The sequence below is a fragment of the Anomaloglossus baeobatrachus genome, chromosome 5 (genome assembly GCF_048569485.1).
Source record: "Anomaloglossus baeobatrachus isolate aAnoBae1 chromosome 5, aAnoBae1.hap1, whole genome shotgun sequence".
NCBI classification, from domain to species: domain Eukaryota; kingdom Metazoa; phylum Chordata; class Amphibia; order Anura; family Aromobatidae; genus Anomaloglossus; species Anomaloglossus baeobatrachus.
In genome coordinates, this window is record NC_134357.1 from 501,057,963 (window position 1) to 501,079,937 (window position 21,975).

Genomic DNA, 21,975 nt, shown 5'->3' on the forward strand with positions numbered 1-21,975 from the left:
AAAAAGAATTTGGTGGAAGGTCTAGGGTAGCAAGGAGACCCAAAATATACTACTGGGACAGGTTGATCGTCATTATCATTCTGTTCCAGCAGTATACTTTGGATTATGAATCCACAGAAATGGAATCTACACTGTATGAATTCTCTGATGTTTAAAATAATTTGTAGAAGACTTCTCATATTGTGAACATGATAATGGCTTCTTCCCCATGTAAATTATCTGGTGTTTTAAGAAAAATTGATTTGTGAGGAAAATAGTTTCCATATTCTCAATATACATTGGTGTCTCCCCTGTATGAATTTTTTGATGTCTAACAAGAACTGATTTATCTGTAAAACATATGGCTTCTCCCCAGTATGAGTTATCTGATGTCTAACAAGTTTTATGTTAGCTGTAAAACGTTTCCCATATTCTGAACATGGAAATGGCCTTTTCTTTCCATGAATTCTCTGATGTGTAACAAGCTCTGATTTCTGTGTAAAACATTTCCTACAAATTGAACAAAAAAATGGCTTCTCTCCAATGTTAATTCTCTGATATGCCACAAGATGTGATATCTGTGTAAAATGTTTCTGGCATTTTGAATATAAAAATAGTTTCTTTTTTGAGTTTTTTACAAAGTTGATTTGTGGGAAAAACATTTTCTACATTATAGAAGTAAAAATACTCCCCGTATGAATCTTTTTTATGTCTAATCAGAACTAATTTATGTGTAAAACATTTCCTACATTCTAGACATGAAGTGAGAAACTGTGGAAAAAAGAAGCGCAATAGGGTCTTACCCGAGTAATGTTAGGGTGAAATAATAAATATCACTCACCCAGAGAGTTGTCACAGTCACAACTACTATGCAGGCAAAAGATTCCAGGCCAAAGGCAGCAGCACCCAAGATGGCTGATAACAGAGAATGATGAAGTAGGGCTTGCACGGCCGCGCCAGTGACCACTCTGACCATAGAGAGTTAATGTTCCTTTATTTCATCTTAGGTCGACGCGTTTCTGGAGTCTCTGCTCCCTTCCTCAGGACACACAGGAAAAAGGTACATCAAATCGAGATTTGATGTACCTTTTTCCTGTGTGTCCTGAGGAAGGGAGCAGAGACTCCAGAAACGCGTCGACCTAAGATGAAATAAAGGAACATTAACTCTCTATGGTCAGAGTGGTCACTGGCGCGGCCGTGCAAGCCCTACTTCATCATTCTCTGTTAACATTCTAGACATGAAAATAGTTTCTCCCCAGTATGATTTATCAGATGTCTAACAAGTTTTGAGTAAAACTGTAAAACATTTCCCACATTCTGAACAAGAAAATAGCTTCTTTGTTGAGTAAGTGTTCTGATGTATAAGAAAATGGGTAAAACATTTTCCACATTCTAGACATAAATCGGGCTTCTCCTCTGTGTGAGTTATTTGATGGTAAGCAAAATTGCAGAAGAAATGCTGAACAGTCTGTGATGAATGAAAAGATAGGAGCTGCTCGAAAGTATTAGATAATAGATCTTTACTTTGAAGAGATGGAGGTACCTCTACGATAATGTCATGCTCTCCATATGTGGCTGGTGTGCTACCATGATCATCTGTTAGATGTTCCTCTGAGCTCCTGGAACAGTCATCTGCCAAGAATAAAGCTGATTTTATTATGTTTCGATAACACTGCCTTGAAATTATGGTATTAATTATATTATTATTAGTTTCAGTTAAAAATAAATTGCAGGACGCTGATCCAGCAGCCACTTTCTAGTCCATGGCTGCCTGACCACCACATTGCAAATCTCGCACTACCTGCCAGCATTCAATTGATTAAGTGACTCGGCCAGAAGTCAGGTCTACGTTGTGCCACAACGATGACGTTGCAAAAGAACGACTCATGAAATGAAAAGCAAGGAATGCCAGCAGGTAGAATAAAGAACACTTGTCCGTGGTGGGGTGGTAGTGGTGAATATTTTTGACCAACTGTAATTATCTATAAACATTTTTATACTATTATTTGCAATAAAAATCAAATTATTACAGCACCATTCAGACATTTATCTCGTACACAAAAAAGGGCCATTTGTCATCCGTGTTTAATCAGTATGTTCGTTTTATACATCAGCGTGTCAACCATTTTTCTCATGTGAAAATACTAATTTAAAAGCTTCTCCTATTCATTCATTAGTAAAAATTGGCAAAACACGGATGGTACGCAAATGGCATCCATGTACTTTTATAATGAACCCAATAGTTGGAATAGACAAGTTTGGTCCCAAACACAAATGGACATGTTTCCTCTCTTATTTGCGGACACTCAGTAAACCTTAAAAAAACAAAACAGTGACATATAAAAAGCACCATAAACTACAATGGGTTTGTGTTCTGTACATGGAAAACATGGATAGAACACAAATGTTAAAAATGCTGAATGAGGCCTAAGACAATATTGTAGAATTAATTTGCTAACTTTCACAGGGATTTATAAAAGTGTAGAAATTATAAAAAAAATATATTTTATGTTCTAACAATTTTTCTTCTTGCAGGGAAATCCCCAGTCCTGGGTCTTCTCTCTGCCGACCAACTCTCAGTCGTTACGGTCAGTGGACAAGTTTTTTTTTACAGATTTGGCCCTGGCATATTGTGACCCTGATGGCGTTTCCTCTGCAGAGTCTAAACTTTGTATGCTCCAGCAGGGGGTGCGACCGGCTGCGGAGTACTGTTCGGAGTGCCGGAGATGGGCCACTGACATCCAATGGAATGATCCTGCGCTTAGGAGTCATTTCTGTCATGGGTTGTCAGGCAGGTTTAAGGACTCTTTGGCTCAATATTCTGCTCTAAATTTGTTGGAATCCACCATAGTCCATGCTATTAGGGTCGATAGACACCTCAGGGAGAGTTCTACAAAGACCATGCCCCCTGTTGTTCTCCCTAGGGAGAAAATCTCACAGGTACAGTTTGATGAACCCATGAAGTTGGGGAGTGCCTCCACTCAGACTTGGTCACTTGCGGTTTGCCATGGGATGGGGATATGCTTCTACTGTGGTCTTAAGGGTTATTACATGTAACACATTCTAAAGTGCCGCGTCACCTAGGTCAGGAGGAGAAAGGCAACTTGGGTGTGTACATTTCCTCCGTATTCCCCTCCTTTCCGGTTAAAATGCTTTCATGATGAAGAAGGGAAATAATACCCACTATTCAGGGTAATACCAGGCCTCAGGGTCACCCCAGTAGAGGTGATTGAGGGGGGGGGGATCGTCCCTACCGAGTGCCCTATTCCTGAATACAAGGTTGAGAATTTGTTTTTTTATGGGTGTGTACACTTCCTTTGTATTTCCCTCCTTTACAGCCAAGGTGCTGTGGGAGAGAAGTGGTGCAATTTCACCCTCATTAGAGGTTCATTAGACGTTCATTCTAGACTAGTCTCCAGGACTGTTGGTGGAGTGTGGAGGTGAAAGAATCTCATTCAGTTCAGCCACCTGGGTGGAAGGAGCTGTTGGAGCACTGACAGGTGCCTAGCTGTCTGCAGCCTAGATTCAGCATTTGCTTCACCTCTTTGAAGATTAACTCCCGCTGGGCCTCAGGAATTCGGTATGGCTTCAAGTTCACCCGCACATGGGGTTCCATGAAAACCTAGTCTTCTATAATCTCTGTACACCAAGGCAATTACGAGAACAGGTCCCTGTTCAGCTGGAGCAACTCTCAGCACTGCTGGTTTTGGGCTTTCGACAGTGACTGCACCATAGTGACATCTTCAATGTCAGCTTCTGGCTTGATAAGATTGATGTAGTAGACTTGGTAGGGCTTCCAGGTTTATGAGCCTTGTAGTTCACCTCTCCAAATTTTTCCACCACTTCATAGGGGCCCTGCCATTTGGCCAGAAACATACTCTCAAGTGGGAATTAGCATGAGCATTTGGTTCCCGGGGCTCAATTGCCTCTTCCTGGTTGTAGACCTTACTTGACCTTCTTGCGCCTGGAGGAGATGCTCCTTTACGATGTGCATTACCTTAACAATTATCTCCTGCAGCTGAACGATGTGCTCAATTATGCTCCTGTGGGGAGTAACTTCAGCTTCCCAGGTCTCCTTTGCTATGTCTAAGAGATCTTGCGGATGTTAATCGAACAGGAGTTCAAATGGAAAAAAGTCAATAGAGGCTTGTGGAACCTCCCGAACAGAAAAGAGTAGATATGCTAGAAGACAGTCCCAGTTTCGGCCATACTTTTCAATAACCATCTTAAGCATACACTTTAAAAACTCCAAAAGGATGGCCATCTACGGGTGGTAAATTCACATCTTCAATCTGTTAATCTGGAGTGCCTTACACAATTCTCTCATCACCTTGTTAATAAAAGGTGTCCCGTGGCCAGTCAGGAACTCTCTTAGTAGTCCCGTCTAGGCAGAGATGTGGACCAACTCACAGGCTATTCTTTTCATGTATGAGTTTCTCAGGGGAACTGCTTTTGGGTACAGAGCTTAATCGAGGACAACCAATATATACTGATGCCCTTAAGCAGACTTAATGAGTGGACTCACCAAGTCCATGGCAATTCGATCAAATGCCACGTCTATGATGGGTAATGGCACTAGGGGACTGCAGAAGTAAAACGGAGCGGTTAGCTGGCAGGTGGGTTACAACCTACAATAATTCAAGATCTCATGGTGGCATCCGGGCCAATAGAACCTTCGAATGATCTGCTCTTGAGTTTTGTCAAGGCCCAGATGGCAACCCAAGACATGTGAGTGGACCAAGTCCAACACCCTCCACCTATAGGGCCCTGGTACTAACAGCTGCTCAATTGTTTCTTCTATTACCTTTGTATGGAATATGGAAACCTAGTGCTGGCTCCTGAGCTATGCCATTTATGACTGTTACATTACTGAATGCCTCCCTTAGAGTTAGGTCCTTAAGGTGGGCAGACCCAAAACTTAACTCGGTCACCCCTAGCTCAGGAATGTCTGCCTCTGGGTTAGTTAAATGATCACTCTGGCTACAGGTTAGTCTTTAGCATCCCCGTAGATATAGCAGACGCTGATCTTCTTTCCGGGGATCAATTGAAGAGGGAATGTGGCCCTCACCAGGGTCACCAAACTCCCAGAGTCTAGTAGTCCAGTCATATGCACTCCATTTACCTTCATGGGACATGCTTGTGGCCCCTCGCTGGATGGACAGTCCACACTGCAGGCTGGATATGCGTAGTATGAACATCGCCATCCCAGGTGGTAAGGAGACAACGGGCAACTATATGACCTGGGCCGTGACATCTCCAGCAAATTATGTCTACAGTTGAGGCCTTCGGCACTACCTCAGCTGCCCCTTTGGACCTTGGACGCCCCGCCACCTTTTAAGTATTCGCCCCTGTTGGGAACCCAAATATGGAGATAGTAAGTTCTGTTGCCTCCCCTAGGAACCCTCTACCACCTGGTATCGTTCAACCAATCCGACTAGGTGGTCAGCGTTGCGTGGATCTCCCTCGGAAACCCATGTCTTTACCGGCCTCGGAAAGGAGTGGACAAACTGGTCCATAAGAAGTCATTCTACCACCTGTGCTGCTGTAGAGGGACTTTTGGACCTGGTGTAACATTTGGGAGATGGGTGGTTTGTCACGGTGATATGCCCAATGTCATCGCCCAGGCGCGCCAAGATTTCAGTTTTTATTTTCTCCTATTATTTAGAGTTTTCGAGGGCTAAGTCATTGTAGGCCTTCTGTGGCTCCCTCGTTATGTATGACCATTCTAACAGAAGTCTCTCCCGTTCGGCAACCCTTTTGAACACAGTTAGAAGGGCCTCTATATCATTTATGTCATCACCTAGGGTCATTTACTGCACGTCTCTCCTTACTGCTTCCGGACATACAAGTCATCACCTGGCTCCTGAGTTGTATCTGCTGCCTTTGCAAGAAGATCTATCTGCCACTGCTGACACTCCGTTTGCTGCTGCTGCCCAAATGCTTGTTGTTGTTTTTTTTTTTTTAATCCAATCAATTTTTATTGTAGGAAGTTACATTACAAAAAGAAGAAATTCAGGTATCATTGGCAATAATACACAAAGAAAACAACGCTGTATCATGTGGTAGTATCACCTTTGATTATGATTCACATTTCCTCTCACACCACCACCAATCATGTCTGATGCAAGTTGCAACTTTTTTTAGGTTAATCAATACCCAATACGTATAGAGTCAACCTACTCTTTAATCCTCAAAACGAGGGATCCAAACAACCAGAACCAGAGAGTAAGAAAGGAAGATAAGAAAGGGGAGGGGAGAGAGAAGGTGGGGGAGAGGGGGAGAACCATGGATGGTTGCAAGGAAGCAACCAGGGAGGGGGAGGGGGGAGGGAGGGACTTGGATGGCGTTTCGGGTTAGCCCGAGCAGTAACAACAACAGAGATTTAAACACCTTGAATATTGACATGTGGTATGGGTGAACTCCCTGCGTAACACTCTCTTTGACCCTATTTGACCCATTTTTAATTATCAACAGTTTGCCCTGGAGACAGATGCCTGACAGGGGATGCATATACAGAGTTTAGCCACGTGTCCCAAATCTGACGTATTTTGTTTTTGGCGCGGCTGGAGTGAGCCAGACAGAACTCGTATTGGCATTGGAGATTAATTCAGTTATATAGTTCAACTAATGTAGGCGTCTTTGGGGATTTCCAGTGCAAACTTGTGCAATATCTGGCAGCTACTAGAATGTGAACTAATAAACCCCTGGATTCCCAAGAGAACTCCTCTATACCCACGTTTAGCACTGCCAGACCTGGATTCGGATTAATAGGATTGCCTGTCAGCTCACCCATCAGGCCAAACACCTCCAACCAGAACGAGAAAACCTTGGGACAAGCCCACCAGCAGTGACCAAGAGTACCCCTTTGGAGGCAGCCCTTCCAACAATGTGGCGAATAATTTGGGAGGAACTGTGCTAAGTTGGCTGGGGACCGATACCATCGCAGGTGTACTTTTTTCAGTTGCTCCAGATGATTTATACACTTGGAATATTTTTGGATATTTGCTGATGCCGAGTGCCAGTTTGAAGGAGAGGTAGAGACACTCAACTCCACGTCCCATTTATTCATATAAGGAGATTTTTGCTCTTCGGGGGGGTTATTGAGCCATTTGTATGTCGAGGAGATACCTTTGGATTTAATTATCTTTTTAAATACCAAAGCCTTTGTTGTAGGTAACAGAGGATTCGACTTTGGAGGAAATTTAGAGGCCAGAAAATGACTAATTTGGATGTGTTGATAGAAACAGCCCTTTAAAGAGGGGTGTTCCCGTACTATTTCATTAAAGGGGTTAACACCCAAATCAGAGTATAGATCCGCCAGCACTGTAATGCCCGATCCCTCCCACCTGGCCAGATTCAAAAAGGGGATTTGAGATTCCAACGACTTGAGGGAAATCTCTGAAAGAGGAATCTGAATCTTATGAATCAAGTCATTTCGCCAGACCTCCAGGGAGGCTGACATGGTGGGAACACACGGGGAGAACCGTGAACGGCTCAAATATTCTGCTTCCATCATTCTTCTGACCGAGCCCTGGCGGGACAGGAAATTTTCAATCTGAGCCCATCTATGTGAATTACCTGGACGCCACCATTCCTTTAGTGATTCAATTAGTAAGGCTTTATAATATGCCGATATGTTTGGGGTGCCCAATCCCCCTAAGTCATATGGGGGGTATAACACTTTACCTGCGACCCTAGCCCTTTTATTACCCCAGACAAATTTGTTAGTCAACGATTGAAGTTTCATCAGGGTTTTGTGAGAAATTTTGATGGGAAGGCATCTGAGCACATACCCAAAATATTGTAAGAAAACCATTTTAAAGGACTGTATCCTGGCCATCCAGGACAATGATATTTTTTCATACCTTCCCAATTCCTTTTCTAAATTTTGGATCAGAGGTTCCAAATTTTCTTTAATTAACATCTGCGATGGTGTCAGCTTAATACCCAAATAAGGTATCCCCCTGTCGCACCATTTGAATTGAAAGGCCCCCTCCAGCGCACTCCTGGCCTCCGCCGGTACATTAAACGGCAGTATCAAAGACTTTGCCGCATTAAGCTTATAACACGACACTTTAGAAAAGTTTGATAATGTGTTCACCACTGCTGGAATCGACACTGCAAGGTTAGAACAGGAAATTATCACATCGTCTGCGTATAAACCAAGTTTATGTTCAAATTCCCCAACTCTTATACCAGAAATGGCTATGTTTTTTCGTATAGCTTCCGCCAGAGGTTCTACCACTAAAGCAAAAATAGCGGGAGACAATGGACACCCCTGGCGGGTGCCATTACTTATTTGAAATTTAGATGACAGAAACCCCGATGCCAACACTGACGCATTTGGGTAAGAGTAGAGGGCTAGAATGGATGACTTGATTTTCCCCAAGAACCCGAATTTTGTTAGAACTCTCTCCAGGTATCCCCAAGTGCACCCTGTCAAAGGCTTTTTCAGCATCAAGAGACAGGAATGCACTGGGTTCACCCGATATCTCCACCAGTCCAATCAAGTCAAGCATCCGTCTGGTGCCATCCTTAGATTGCCTCCCTGTCACAAACCCAACTTGGTCTGGAGCCACTAAGGTCGGGATCCCTTTATGAAGTCTATCTGCCACTAGTTTGGCATAAATTTTAACATCACAATTTAGGAGTGAAATGGGCCTAAAATTACCCGGGGTGTCTGCAGGTTTCCCTGGCTTGGGTAGCGTGATAATAATCGCTTCTAAGTTGTCTGGGGAAATTGACCCTTTATTTTGCCAAAAATTGAAGGTTTTTGACATAAAGGGGGACAGAGTGGATGTAAATTGTTTGTAATATTCGTATGGCAGCCCATCGGGGCCCGGGGCAGAGTTAGACTTAGTCATTTTGATGGCACCTAGGATTTCATGTGTAGTAAAGAGAAGATTAAGTTCCTCTAATTGCTCATCTGAGACCCGGGGAAGATCCATGGTGTCTAGGAAACCCTGTATATCCACTTGAGTCGGCTGTGACGTATTGGAATCATATTTTAGATTATACAGGGCCTCATAGTATTTCGCAAATGCTTCTGCTATTTCAATGGGATGTCTAGTGATTGTTCCGTTCGGGTCCCTCAGGAATTCTATTTTAGATTGGATCTCACGTTTTTTCGTCCTTCTTGCCAATAAGGACCCCGCTCTATCCCCCATAGCATAAAATGTCGATCTATTTTTTTTAAGATTATGTTCGTATTTTTGCAGGAGTAGGGATCTTAATTGGAATCTATGGGTTACAATTTCTTTAGTCAAGTTAGGGGATGCTTTGGCTTTATTCAGGGATTCAAGGTGATGAATACGGGTTAATATATATTTAATATCTGCGTCTTTTTGCCTCTTTTGGATGGAGGCTATTTTTATGAGCTGCCCTCTGACTACTGCTTTATGAGCAGCCCACAGGGTCTCGTCAGAAATTTCCCCATTATTATTAAGTTTAAAATATTCTGTTAACACTGACTCTACTTCATCATGTACCTTCTGCCTACCAAGCAAGCTGGTATTCAGTCTCCACCTAGGGGAATTTTGAACATTAAAGCTACCCTGAACAGACAAAGAGATCGGCGCATGATCTGTCCAAGTAATTAAACCAATATCAGCTGCCACACAATTACTTATAGATTTGCTGTCGACCAAAAAGAAATCAATTCTACTGTATGAGCGATGCCTGGAAGAGAAGAATGTATAGTCTCTTTCTGATGCGTGCAAATATCTCCAGATGTCATGAAAATGGAATTCATTGATGAGATGCTTAAGTTCCTTAGCATGTGGGATGCTGGTGTTGGAGCAATCCATGGAGCGTATTACAGGTATATTAAAGTCTCCACAGATGATTTCCGCCCCTGTGGCAGTATCTTTGAATGCTTGGAAAAATTTCCTAGCAAAGGTCAATTGTGATGAATTTGGGGAGTAGACCGTTGCCAAGGTATAAGGGACGCTGTTGATATAACAAGACAAAATAATATATCTTCCATCCGCTCCATAACTGACATTTATCAATTTAAAGGCCACTGAGTTCTTTATTAAAATGGCCACTCCTCCTCTTTTTTTTGAGTCATTAGCAAAAAAGGTGTGTTGGAACCTTGGATGAAGTAGCCGTTTATTATCTGTGGAAAGAAGGTGGGTCTCCTGAATGCACGCTATATCACAGTTAGATGCTTTCACCTCTCTCCACATCATTGACCTTTTTGCTGGGGAGTTGAGTCCGTTCACATTAATAGACAATATCTTAATTCTCATATTGGAGCCGCAGGGGGGTTTGAATTCCTAGGAACGCCATCAGGGATGAGAGGGGCTAGACCAGCAAGGAATTGAGAGAAATTTCCAGAAAAAATTAAGGAACATTTGTGAGAAGAGGAACAAAAACAAAAAAATTCCAACAACACCGGTTTGCCCCGAGTAGGGTGCCCGGTGTATAACCGCTCGCCATAGGCGAGAACATCAGGGGGGCTACGTGACATCCCGTGTCACAGGAGCAGGGACAGCAGGTGCAATAAGCAGGAAGGAGTCCCAGCTAAGCTACTGACCATTCAGGGTTAATCCTGTCTGGAGGGCCTCTATGATTCTCTTGCCCACCAGGGTTTGGTGGGTGGGCTATTCCCCAGTCATCCAGCAATTTGCCCAGCTGAGAAGGAGTATGACATATGTGAGTGCCTCCATCTTTGAAAATTATCATCTTCACCGGAAAACCCCACTTGTACTTGATGTCTTGATCTCTAAGGAGTTTAGAAAGGTGGGCAAATTCTTTTCTTTTATTAAGAGTTGCAGCAGAAAGATCTGGGAAGATTTTTAGTCCCATGAAAGTGTCTGGCAGGGCTGGATTTCCCCTCAGTGTGTGCAGCACAGCTTCTTTTGTTTTATAGAAATGAAGTCTAGCCAGGACATCTTTAGACAGAGCTGGATCTATGCCTTTGGATTTAGGGACTCTATGAATCCTGTCCACTATCAGGTCTCTGGTGTCCCATCCAGGGAGTATAAGCTGCAGAAACTTGTGGAAGTATTCCTGGAGGTCTTTATCTGCTACTGATGAGGGAATCCCTCTGATTTTTAGGTTATTTCTTCGGGATCTGTCCTCTATATCACTGATTTTAAGTTTTAGTGCCTCCACCTCCTTTTCCAAAGCTGTGTTAGCATCTATCAGATTGTTATGTGATGTTGCAAGTTCAGCCATTTTAGTTTCTACATGCTCTGTGCGATCACCTTTCTCTTCCGATCTCTTCCTTCAGCTCTCTTACTATTTCTCCGAGATCAGCCTGCAGGGAAGCCCTCAGCGTTTTCAGCAGAGCTTGCATTGTTTCCTCTGTCAGAGGAATGGCTGTGCAGCCTCTCAAGCAGCCTGTATCTCCTTGTGAGGAGTGGGAAGAAGCTGAGTGAGAAGCCAGCGCCATCTTGCTTGGTGAGGAGAGATCCCTATCCCGGGGGTAGAAGTCTGTCAGTTTGGCTGGAGTGCCAGTTTTTTTTAGGTCTCCCCTTAGGCATAGCTGGGGGCTGGGGTTACTCACACCTTCTGTAGCTGGTAATCCTGTTATCTGTGAGCTGATAAGAGCCGGTTTATCCTGCTGTCAGCACAGAGCTCTCCTTCAAGCAGCCGTCGCCATCAGCGTGCAGGCCACGCCCCCCCAAATGCTTGTTGTTGTTGTCGCTCCTGCTTCTGTTGTATAAGCAGCCTAGTCGTCTCCTGCTGGGCCTGTTACTGCTGGGCCAGCACCAGGTGTTTAATCACTTTCTCCAATTTGTCTGAATGCGCTTTGCGACTTATAGCTGCCTTCACCCAGGACATGTAGCACCCCTGCAGCCATTACAGATATTCCCTGGGAACGATGACCGCAATCTAGCACCAAATGTGACGATGCTACTCATTCAGCTGCTGGTTAAGGTAACCTAGCCTAGCGTCATCATCAGCGGTGACATGTGTATCTGTCCATTATGACCGCTTCAGAATGCAGACTTAAGGGTTAGTGCGCATGATCACAATGCCCCGCACTCCCAGTTATGCACGCTATGAAGCTGGGAGTTCAGAGAGGGCCAGTGCGCATGACTTCTGATCAAGTTCACTACCCGGCGTCTGATGCGATGACAATGGACACAAGTATGAGGGTCACCGCCTCTGACGCTGGGCAATGGGCATTGAATAGCATGTTAGCACGCCCCTGTGGGGCCAGGATGGTCCCAAGATGAGGAACATATATTATATATATATATATATATATATATATATATATATATATATATATATATATACATACAAAGATGGGGGAACAAATATACCAGTATTACCAGTATGTGCCCAGAATGAGGAACATACATAAAAGGATGGAGGACATTTATACCAGGATGTTCCCAAGATGAGAGACATACATATTATATCTCAAGATATGGGGAATGGGGAAGGGGGGGGTGGGCAACTCATATGTCCTTCTAGGATTTAGGAGACTACAAGTGCCTATACATCTAACCAACATGTGATGGGAAGGGGGGGGCAAAGTCCAAATTTTGCACCCGGCCCATTGGTCTCTAGATATTTCTCTGCTTCCAAGCACTATCCTCCATATAGTTAGTAAAAGCTCATTTGCATAAAGTGATAAAAGATGATTTATCAACAACAAGGCATTTGATATGAGGCACACAGGTATGACTTCTTCAGCATTCTATAACCTGTATGCCCATATAGATAGATTTAAATCATATCATTACTAGGGCTGATCGAATACCTCAGATATTGGGCTTCGCGAATATTTTCCGAATAGGCTGCCGATATGAGAATATTTGATGCGCAATGTAAGTCTATGGGAAGCCCGAATAGTTCCGAATAGTTGTTATTCGGGTTCCTCATAGACTTACATTGCGCATTGAATATTCGCGAATAGTCAAAAAGCGGCAACCTATTCGGAAAATATTCGCGAAGCCGAATATTTGAGGTATTCGATCATCCTTAATCATTACTGATGCACGAGCACCAATCAGCCCCCTGCTAAGGAATCAAGGAAAACCAACTGGTTACAATGGCAGCCATGGGCATGTTAAAAGCCCCAAAGAGACTACTTCAACTATATACTGCGCTATTAAAGTGTATATAATATAAGTGAGCACATTATCGCAGGCTCAAGTCCCATAAAAGGACTACATAAAAAATAACTAAAAAATTTTTTTTAAAAAAATCTAAAAATAAAATTATTTAAACCGTACAGTTAAGCACTGAAAATAATAACAATAAATAGATGGGAAAGTGTAAATTGCCATCTTTCAGTCACCACACTTCCCGCAAAAAAATTAAATGGGAACATCATATGAACCCAAAAATACAATCAATTAAAAAGTTAGCTTAAGTTGCCTATAATAAACCCAGCACAGGATGTATCAACCCAGGAGTTTTTCATCTGTATAGAAAAAAAGCTTCTTTTTAATTTGGCTAATCGAAACTTTACAATATCCACATAAAATGTGTCTGCTTGCATAATCCATAACCCAAACGTTTTGTGTAGTATACTATAAAATTCACCACATAATTGCACCATCCAGTGACTACTACTCACCTGGATATCCGTATGTAGGAGCCTCCTCTTTACACCACTCATACCCCCTCACATATGTCTCTGTAGTATTAATATTAGTCAGATCTTCATCCTGAAACAAATATTGTATAAATCACATAAAGATGGAGAAGTCATAAGAAATCATTTCAAACAGAAAAAAAAAATAATCAATAAGCATGCCGCTCACAAATGACACATCAGTAAATATCACTTATCTGTAGGTCTCCCGTATAAATCCAACCTGTCAGGTCCTAATTCTAACCAACAGTCTCCATAACCAGAAAATGGTGAGAAGAACCAGACATCTAATGTCTAAGATCAGCTTTATCCTGTCATCTCCACCAAGTATTAAACATACATTATATCACGAAAGTGAGTACACCCCTCACGTTAGTAAATAGTTTATTATATCTTTTCATAGGACAACACTGTAGATATGACACTTTGATACAATGTAAAGTAGTCAGTGTCCAGCTTGTTTAACAGTGTACATTACGAGTGCCCGCTAAATAACTCAACACATAGCAATTATTGTCTAAACTACTGGAAACAAAAGTGAGTACACCCCATACGTGAAAAAGGACAAATTGTGCCCAAAGTGACAATGTTTTGTGTGGCCACTATTATTTTCAAGCACTGCCTTCATTCTCTTGGACACGAAGTTCACTAGAGCTTCACAGGAGCTACTAGAACCCTCATCCATCCTCTATGATGACATCATCGACCTGGTGTATGTTAAGAGACCTTGTGCTCCTCCACCTTCCATTTAAGGATGCCCTACATATGCTCAATAGGGTTTAGATCTACAGTAGCTCCTTTATCCTCAGTTTCTTTAGCAAGGCACTGGTCATTTTGCAGGTGTGTTTGGGGTCATTATCATGATGGAATAGTGCCCTGTAGCCCAGTTTCCAAAGGGAAGGATGAGTCTCTGCTTCTTTATGTCACAGTACATGTTGGCATTCATGGTTCCCTCAATGAACTGTAGCTCCCACAGCCTGCAGCACTTATGCAGCCCAAAACCATGACACCTCCACCACCATGCTTGACTGTAGGCAGGACACACTTGTCTTTGCACTCCTCACCTGGTGCTACCACACGTGACACCATCTGTCCCAAATGAGTCTATCTTGGTCTCATCAGACCACAGGACACGATTCCAGTCATACACTTCCTTATTCTGTTTGTCAGCACACTGTTTCTGGGCTTTCTGGAGCATCATCTTTAGAAGAGGCTTCCTTCTGAGACAAGAGCTATGCAGACAAATTTGATGCAGTATGCAGTGTATAGTCTGAGCACTGACAGGCGGAGCCCACACCCCTTTAAATCTCTACAGAAATGCTGGCAGCACTCATATGTCTATTTTGAGAAAACAACCTCTGGATATGACGCTGAGCACACTCACTCAACTCCTTTGGTTGACCATGGAGAGACCTGTTCTGAGTGGATCCTGTCTTGTTAAACTGTTGTATGGTCTTGGACACGGGGTTGGACCTCAATTTCAGCATGTTGGTAATCTTGTTATAACTTAGGCCATCTTTAGGTAGAGCAACAATTCTTTTTTTTCAAACCCTTAGATAATTGAACTTCAAATGACCAGTATGAGAGAGTGTGTCAGCGATAATTCCAAATTTAACACACGTGTTCCCAAATCACATTTGAGGCCTTGTAACACTAATGAGTCACATGACACCGGGGAGGGAATATGGCAAATTGGGAAAAATTTGGCAATTTTCACTTAGGAGTCCCTTTTGTTGCCTGTGGTTTAGACAGTAATAGAGGTGTGATATTTAGAGAGCACATCAAGTTTACACTGTTATACAAGCTGAACACTGACTACTTTACATTGTATCAAAGTGGCATATCTTCAGTGTTGTCGCATGAAAAGATATAATAAAACATTTACAAAAATGTGAGGAGCGTCACTTTTTTGATCTACTGAACGCTCAATGGCCACTAAATTAGTCATGCATCCAATAGCACATTGGACCTTTTAGGCCTTCAAAACTCCAGCAATTCCTAAATTCATATGCTTCACCTGGTGTTGAGATCATTTTGCAGAAATATTGACCCATGCTGACAGGATAGCTTTTCGCATTTACTGTAAATTAGATGGAGGTATTTAGTTATTTTGAACAGCTCATTCTACCTGACAAGTGGCCTAGTAATGGCAAGTAGCGCTCAAATTGCTGGCATTTGAGTGCTAGCTGAGGAAGTTAGCACCTGCCTTGGTCTGAGTACTGAGGTAAACGCTGTACTAAAGACCTACAATTTCTTTTGCTCAACTCTACTTACGGGTCTAGGTTTCATACATGGAAGCTCTAATCATTAAAGGTGTTTCTAATAAATTGTCTGGTCACTATATAATACTGGTGAATAAAACAAGACATAAACAGTCGTCTACACATCATAGGGAGATTTCATGGCACCTTCTCTCCACCTACCTGATCATCTTGAGGAAAATTGGAATTTTCTTGTCTACAGTCCTGTGGGAGTAGAGGCAGGTGACATCTCTCTGGTGTTGTCCTCTCACTGGATAGATCTATACGAGACACATACAGGGACTGAATTCATTGTTTATATACAGATAATTATAGGCCGTGTGTACTTAGTCCTGTCTATTACCTGGTGATGTGAGGGGCTGGGGAACCTCCATCATGACGTCCTTGTACAGATCTTTGTGTCCTTCTAAATACTCCCACTCCTCCATGGAGAAATAGACGGTGACATCCCGACACCTTATAGGAACCTGACACATACAATGATACCGTCATTACCTCCAATCCCTTCATAGCGTTACTGTATAATGTCCCAGCATTCCCTGCAGTGTCACCTCTCCAGTCAGCAGCTCAATCATCTTGTAGGTGAGTTCTAGGATCTTCTGGTCATTGATGTCCTCATGTATCAGGGGGTGAGGTGGAGGCCCCGTGATTGGGCTCAGGGGTCTTCCCCATCCCTCAGACACAGGGGCCTGACAGCGCTCACTGGAGGTCCTCACTACTATGTAATCCTGGTTAAGGAGAGACACATTAATAAATCTCACTACAGACATTTCCAGAGTCCTCACCTCTCCAGTTCTGTCCATCTGTTATTCCCATAGATAAGAATGATGTAATGTGATGTCATCAGAATCTCTCACCTTTCCAATAAGCCGGAATAGGATTTCTAGGGTGAGGTGTAATATCCTCTCCACCATCTTGTCCCTGTCCCTATCCATCCTTGACGGGTCAATCAGGAGAATTCTCTTATATAGAAGATCTGAGAGGATCCGATATTGTAGGGACCTGAATGGGGAGAAGATGATGATGTAACATCAGAAAGATACCCTTGTTATTGTAGTTACTAGATTTAGTAAGGGGAATATGAGCACATAAAGTGTAGATGTTGTATTTTCTCTTTCGATGGACTGTAAGACAGCTTCTCTGTCACTGATACTAGAAGCCGAAGACAGTGAAGAAGCAGAGAGTGGGATATGTGCCATAAAGATGGAGCGCGGCATGGACCTCATCTGCTTTATGTCCATCCCCCAGAATCTGCCATTTACAAGGACAGTGGGGGAGATTATCACTACAGGAGCTGCTCAGGTCACAAGGACTCCACAATTATGGAGGAGACCAGCAAAAACACTAATAGAGATGACACTGGTAGGGTCCCGGGGAGCAGCCATGAGGAGGATTTATAGAAGTCATCTAATATATAACGCTGCGTGTATGTGTGTGTGTCCGCTAAAGGAATCCGCATCGTCACATTTACAATCACAAAATTTTGCATAGACACCTCATTTGACTCAGGGAACGTCATAGACTATATTTTGATGGGAAAATTTAACCCCACGCTTTACAGTCACTCTCCAAAACACCTGCCTCAATTAAAGTCAATGGAGCTGGGAGCTACGGTTATTAATAGTAGTGCTGATTGGTTGCTATAGGAACAAAGGACATTCTTAGTATAATAAGCTTATGTATGAGGTAATATGATGTCGGTGGAGAGACGGACACACACAGAGACAGAGAGCGACAGAGAGAGAGACAGACAGAGAGATAGAGAAATAGACAGACAAGGAAAGAGACAGAAAGACACAGAGAGAGACTGATACAGAGCGAGACAGAGACAGACAGGGAAAGAGACAGACAGACAGGCCAGGAGACACAGAGACAGACAGATAAACAGACAGACACAGAGATACAGACAGAGAGAGAGAGATACAGACACAGGGAAAAAGACAAACAAAGACAGACAGGGCAAGAGACAGAGAGATACAGGGAAAGAGACAGATAGACAGAGACTGGGAGAGAAGCAGTTCCTATCCCGGGCAACGCCGGGTACTACAGCTAGTTCATTATAACTGCAACAATAATAAATGTCGCCTGAAGAAACCGCGACAGACATAAGTCCGGTATATACAACCGCAGAGAGGTTTCCCCCGGAGACGTGTGCGCTTGTAGGGGGTGGGCAGACCCCCTACAAAGGGAGCATAGTTAACCCGGAAATGTTATTAATAAAAATGTTTTATTTGTTTATACATGTGTATTGTGTTAGGGCACCCCTAGTGGCCGGGTGGGACGCCTGTCACCACAGTGGGGAGGAGGAGCCGGCAGAAACAAGGGGCGGGGTTAGCAAGGGTGAGTAGGAAAAGAAAAGATCAGGAGAGCAGTTTTGTCTCGGGGACGGGAGCGGAGCAGCAGAGGCGGGGCAGAGTGTGGGAGCTGGAAATCAAGGAAGCCGGAGAGACCAGGAGCGGGGTGGAACCTCAGAGAGTGAAGCAGTCCGGTGTGGGTCCGGGCTGTGGGTAGCCAGAAGTGGGAGCCGGGCGAAGAGGAGTAGTCAGGCACATCCCCACGGGAGGGGACGCAAGGGCAGGCTTCCCCCAGCTAAAGAAGCGTATCATCACCTTTATTGCCTTGTTGGGAACTCTGTGAAGAATAAAAGAATGTTTGTTCATTGCATTGAACCCTGCCTGAAGAGTGTTTGTGCGCCGGACAACATCTGCACCACCATCACACTCTGCCCCACCATGACATCTCTTGTCCCCATAGTGACGGCGGGGCCAGGGGTAAACCTGATAGCAAGGGCCACGACTACAGGGCCGGAGGCGCCCCTGGCACCCCGTTACATGTGGCGTAGTCGGCAGGATCCGGATTTTATGCAAGGGGACCCACAGGAAGATGGAGACCAAGTGGAGCCTAGGGCACAGGATCCGGATTTTATACAAAGGGTCCCACAAGAAGATGGAGATCAAGTGGTGCCTAGGGCCCAAGATCTGGACTATTGGAGAAGGTTCCCGGTCCCATGGTGGGAAGAAGAAGCAGTGCCTGCAGTGTTGGACCAGGCACAAGATGGCGGCAAGATGGCCGTCGTCTGTGAAGATGCAGAAAGCGCGCAAAAAGTTGGCGCCAAAAGAAGAGCCTGGGGCTGGCCGGTGCCGAAAAAGAAGTTCGGAGTACTCCGCCCAAAGAGGGGAGGTGCCGGTCCCAGGGCACGTACGAAGATATGTGAAGTGGGCGGTGTTGTGAGAAGAAAGAAGTGCCGCCGCGGAAGGGTCGACCTGAGGTGTGAGACTGGGGGTGGAATATGCCCAAGAGCGGGAAAAGCAAGCCCGCCTCCATTTCCTCCAGCTTCTCCACCGACCCTGACGCCTTTACCTGAGACTTATTCCCCAAGCAAGATGGAAAATGCCGAGGGACTACACCCTGCGCCTGGCTTGGAGAAGAGCGACCTGACGCAGATTGCGGCTGCGGAGGGATTCCCCGCTTATCTGCCAGCCGTACCCGGAGGACCGGGAAAAGCCACGAAAGTGACTTGGGTGACCACATGGGACGCCCTGACCGGAGCGACTACCACAGAGGTCCGGGCGACCTATACCGCCCAACTACCGTCGGGGAGCCGGATGCTGGGAGCCCCATACCCTTGCCCGGAGGTACCCCCGCCAGCCGCGGTGGGATCTGCGACGCCCGGTCGAGCTCTGGCTCCGGAGGAAATCTACGCCCGGACACTGGAGAAAGACGAGTGGGGCTTCTACTGGGACCCCGTCCAGCCTGCGACATTACCGGCCCGAAGGTCCCCGTCACCTGAGCCGGACCCAGTACAAGAGCGGCTACTCGCCGAGACCATCGCCAGGGAGATGATGGTGGGTCCCCGGAGCGAGGAAATTGAGCACCAGTACACCACCGGAGTGGTGGTGAAATTCAATCAGAAAGAGGGGTACGGCTTCATCCGGGATGGCGAGACCGGAGATGACTACTTCTACAACCGGGTCCATCTAGACACAGAAGGCCTCCCACGGCGCCTTCACACCCTGTACCAAGGCGAGAAGGTCCGGTTCCTGAGGGAAGTGGGTTGCCGTGGCCTGTTTGCGGTCGGGGTAACCCGAATGCCCACCGCACAAGAAGCTGCTCGGTGGCAGCAGGAAGTAGAATGGGAGGAATATCAGAACCAACGAGCACAGCGACGACCGGTATTAGCCGAGACCTCCCATCCACAACGTACCTTGGCTGTAGCTCCGGCAGTCATGCCCGGGCAGAGTACCGATCCGGAGAAGGGAACCCCGCCGGTGCTGACGATCAACCAGCACATCACTACCCATCCGGTCATTGTTATGGGCAGCCCGCCGTCGTCCCGAGCAGCGACCCCATCACCCCCATCGGGGACTGAGGAGCCAAAGCCGGAGGCCGAAACCGCGGAACAGCCCAGCAGCTATGAGCCGTTCCGGAGGCTGCGCCGGCTGCCGGGGCAGTCCTTGTCCGAGTACATACAAGCCCAGCGAGAGGAGTGGCAACGGGCCTACCATCCGGAATAATCACCAAGGCCGGAAGATGGTGGGCTTGTTTTTTGTTTGCAGACCGGTATTGTTTTAGACCGGCAGAAGTTTCATTGTTGATCATCGTTCCAGCTGTCCAGCCCGGAGAGAGAGCCTGCTGCTGGACTGAGCCAGGGGCTCCTCCGCGCCGCAGAAAAGAAGAAGTTTTTATTTGCGTTCCTGCTGTTAACAACCAAGACCGGGAGTGCTGCCAAGCCTCCGGGCACAACCAAGACCGGGAGCTTCCGGGAGGAACTCCGGGCACTGGACTGAGGCACCCTCTTTCGGGCACCCTCCTGTGGACAGGTTCGCAGTTTGATTGAACATGTTTTGCCTAGTTTTAAAAAAATGTGATTTTTAGATGGGAGCCTTTCCGGGAGGCTCGGGTTTTAAGAGGGGAGGTATGTAGGGGGTGGGCAGACCCCCTACAAAGGGAGCATAGTTAACCCGGAAATGTTATTAATAAAAATGTTTTATTTGTTTATACATGTGTATTGTGTTAGGGCACCCCTAGTGGCCGGGTGGGACGCCTGTCACCACAGTGGGGAGGAGGAGCCGGCAGAAACAAGGGGCGGGGTGAGCAAGGGTGAGTAGGAAAAGAAAAGATCAGTTTTGTCTCGGGGACGGGAGCGGAGCAGCAGAGCCGGGGCAGAGTGTGGGAGCTGGAAATCAAGGAAGCCGGAGAGACCAGGAGCGGGGCGGAACCTCAGAGAGTGAAGCAGTCCGGTGTGGGTCCGGGCTGTGGGTAGCCAGAAGTGGGAGCCGGGCGAAGAGGAGTAGTCAGGCACATCCCCACGGGAGGGGACGCAAGGGCAGGCTTCCCCCAGCTAAAGAAGCGTATCATCACCTTTATTGCCTTGTTGGGAACTCTGTGAAGAATAAAAGAATGTTTGTTCATTGCATTGAACCCTGCCTGAAGAGTGTTTGTGCGCCGGACAACATCTGCACCACCACCACACTCTGCCCCACCATGACATCTCTTGTCCCCATAGTGACGGCGGGGCCAGGGGTAAGCCTGATAGCAAGGGCCACGACTACAGGGCCGGAGGCGCCCCTGGCACCCCGTTACACGCTTCTCTCTACTCATCGTCTATGGGATGGCGGAGACCGAGCGCGGCTGTAATGGGAGACAATGGAGGAGGCGACTTATAGGGAGAAGAAAGAAACCTCATTAATAATTTAAATGTTCCCAGAAGCATCTATTAAATATGACCCATAAATATCCCACAAACGGCGACATCAGCGGGAAATAACAGGAGCTCTAGAGAAAGAGAAGAGACGTCCATCAGTTAGTTATATGGGAGCGAGATGAGAAATATCACCGGCACTGAGGGGGTTAATGCCCCCTGCGCCCAGTAATGGGGAATCTCCACATACCTCCTCCTGCAGAGCGCACACTAGATATATGGCTGCTCTGTGCTTCCAGGACCTGTGATGATGTCACATGGAGGGGAGGAGTCAGGGTCACATGATCTGCTCCTCAGTGTGTGCAGGACTCTGCTGTGCTGGATGAGGGGAAGTTTATGTGTGGGGTGAGGAGCCGTGTGTGTACGAAGAGGAGCCGTGTGTGTACGAAGAGGAGCCGTGTGTGTACGAAGAGGAGCCGTGTGTGTACGAAGAGGAGCCGTGTGTGTACGAAGAGGAGCCGTGTGTGTACGAA

At 45.6% G+C, this 21,975-nt stretch overlaps 1 protein-coding gene across 1 annotated transcript in view; it reads right to left on the reverse strand.

Annotated features, from left to right (window-relative positions):
• LOC142312830 (uncharacterized) overlaps positions 1-21,735 on the reverse strand; it is a 35,130-nt gene extending 13,395 nt beyond the window's left edge. Inside the window, exons 1-7 of the mRNA XM_075351816.1 lie at positions 21,693-21,735; positions 16,659-16,803; positions 16,353-16,529; positions 16,145-16,268; positions 15,964-16,061; positions 13,523-13,613; positions 1,523-1,611 (exon numbers count right to left, since the gene is read on the reverse strand). Coding sequence (XP_075207931.1) covers positions 1,523-1,611; positions 13,523-13,613; positions 15,964-16,061; positions 16,145-16,268; positions 16,353-16,529; positions 16,659-16,736 — 657 coding nt within the window. The 5' untranslated portion in view covers positions 16,737-16,803; positions 21,693-21,735. The remainder of the gene's footprint in view (positions 1-1,522; positions 1,612-13,522; positions 13,614-15,963; positions 16,062-16,144; positions 16,269-16,352; positions 16,530-16,658; positions 16,804-21,692) is intronic.
• Between the last annotated feature and the right edge of the window lie 240 nt (positions 21,736-21,975).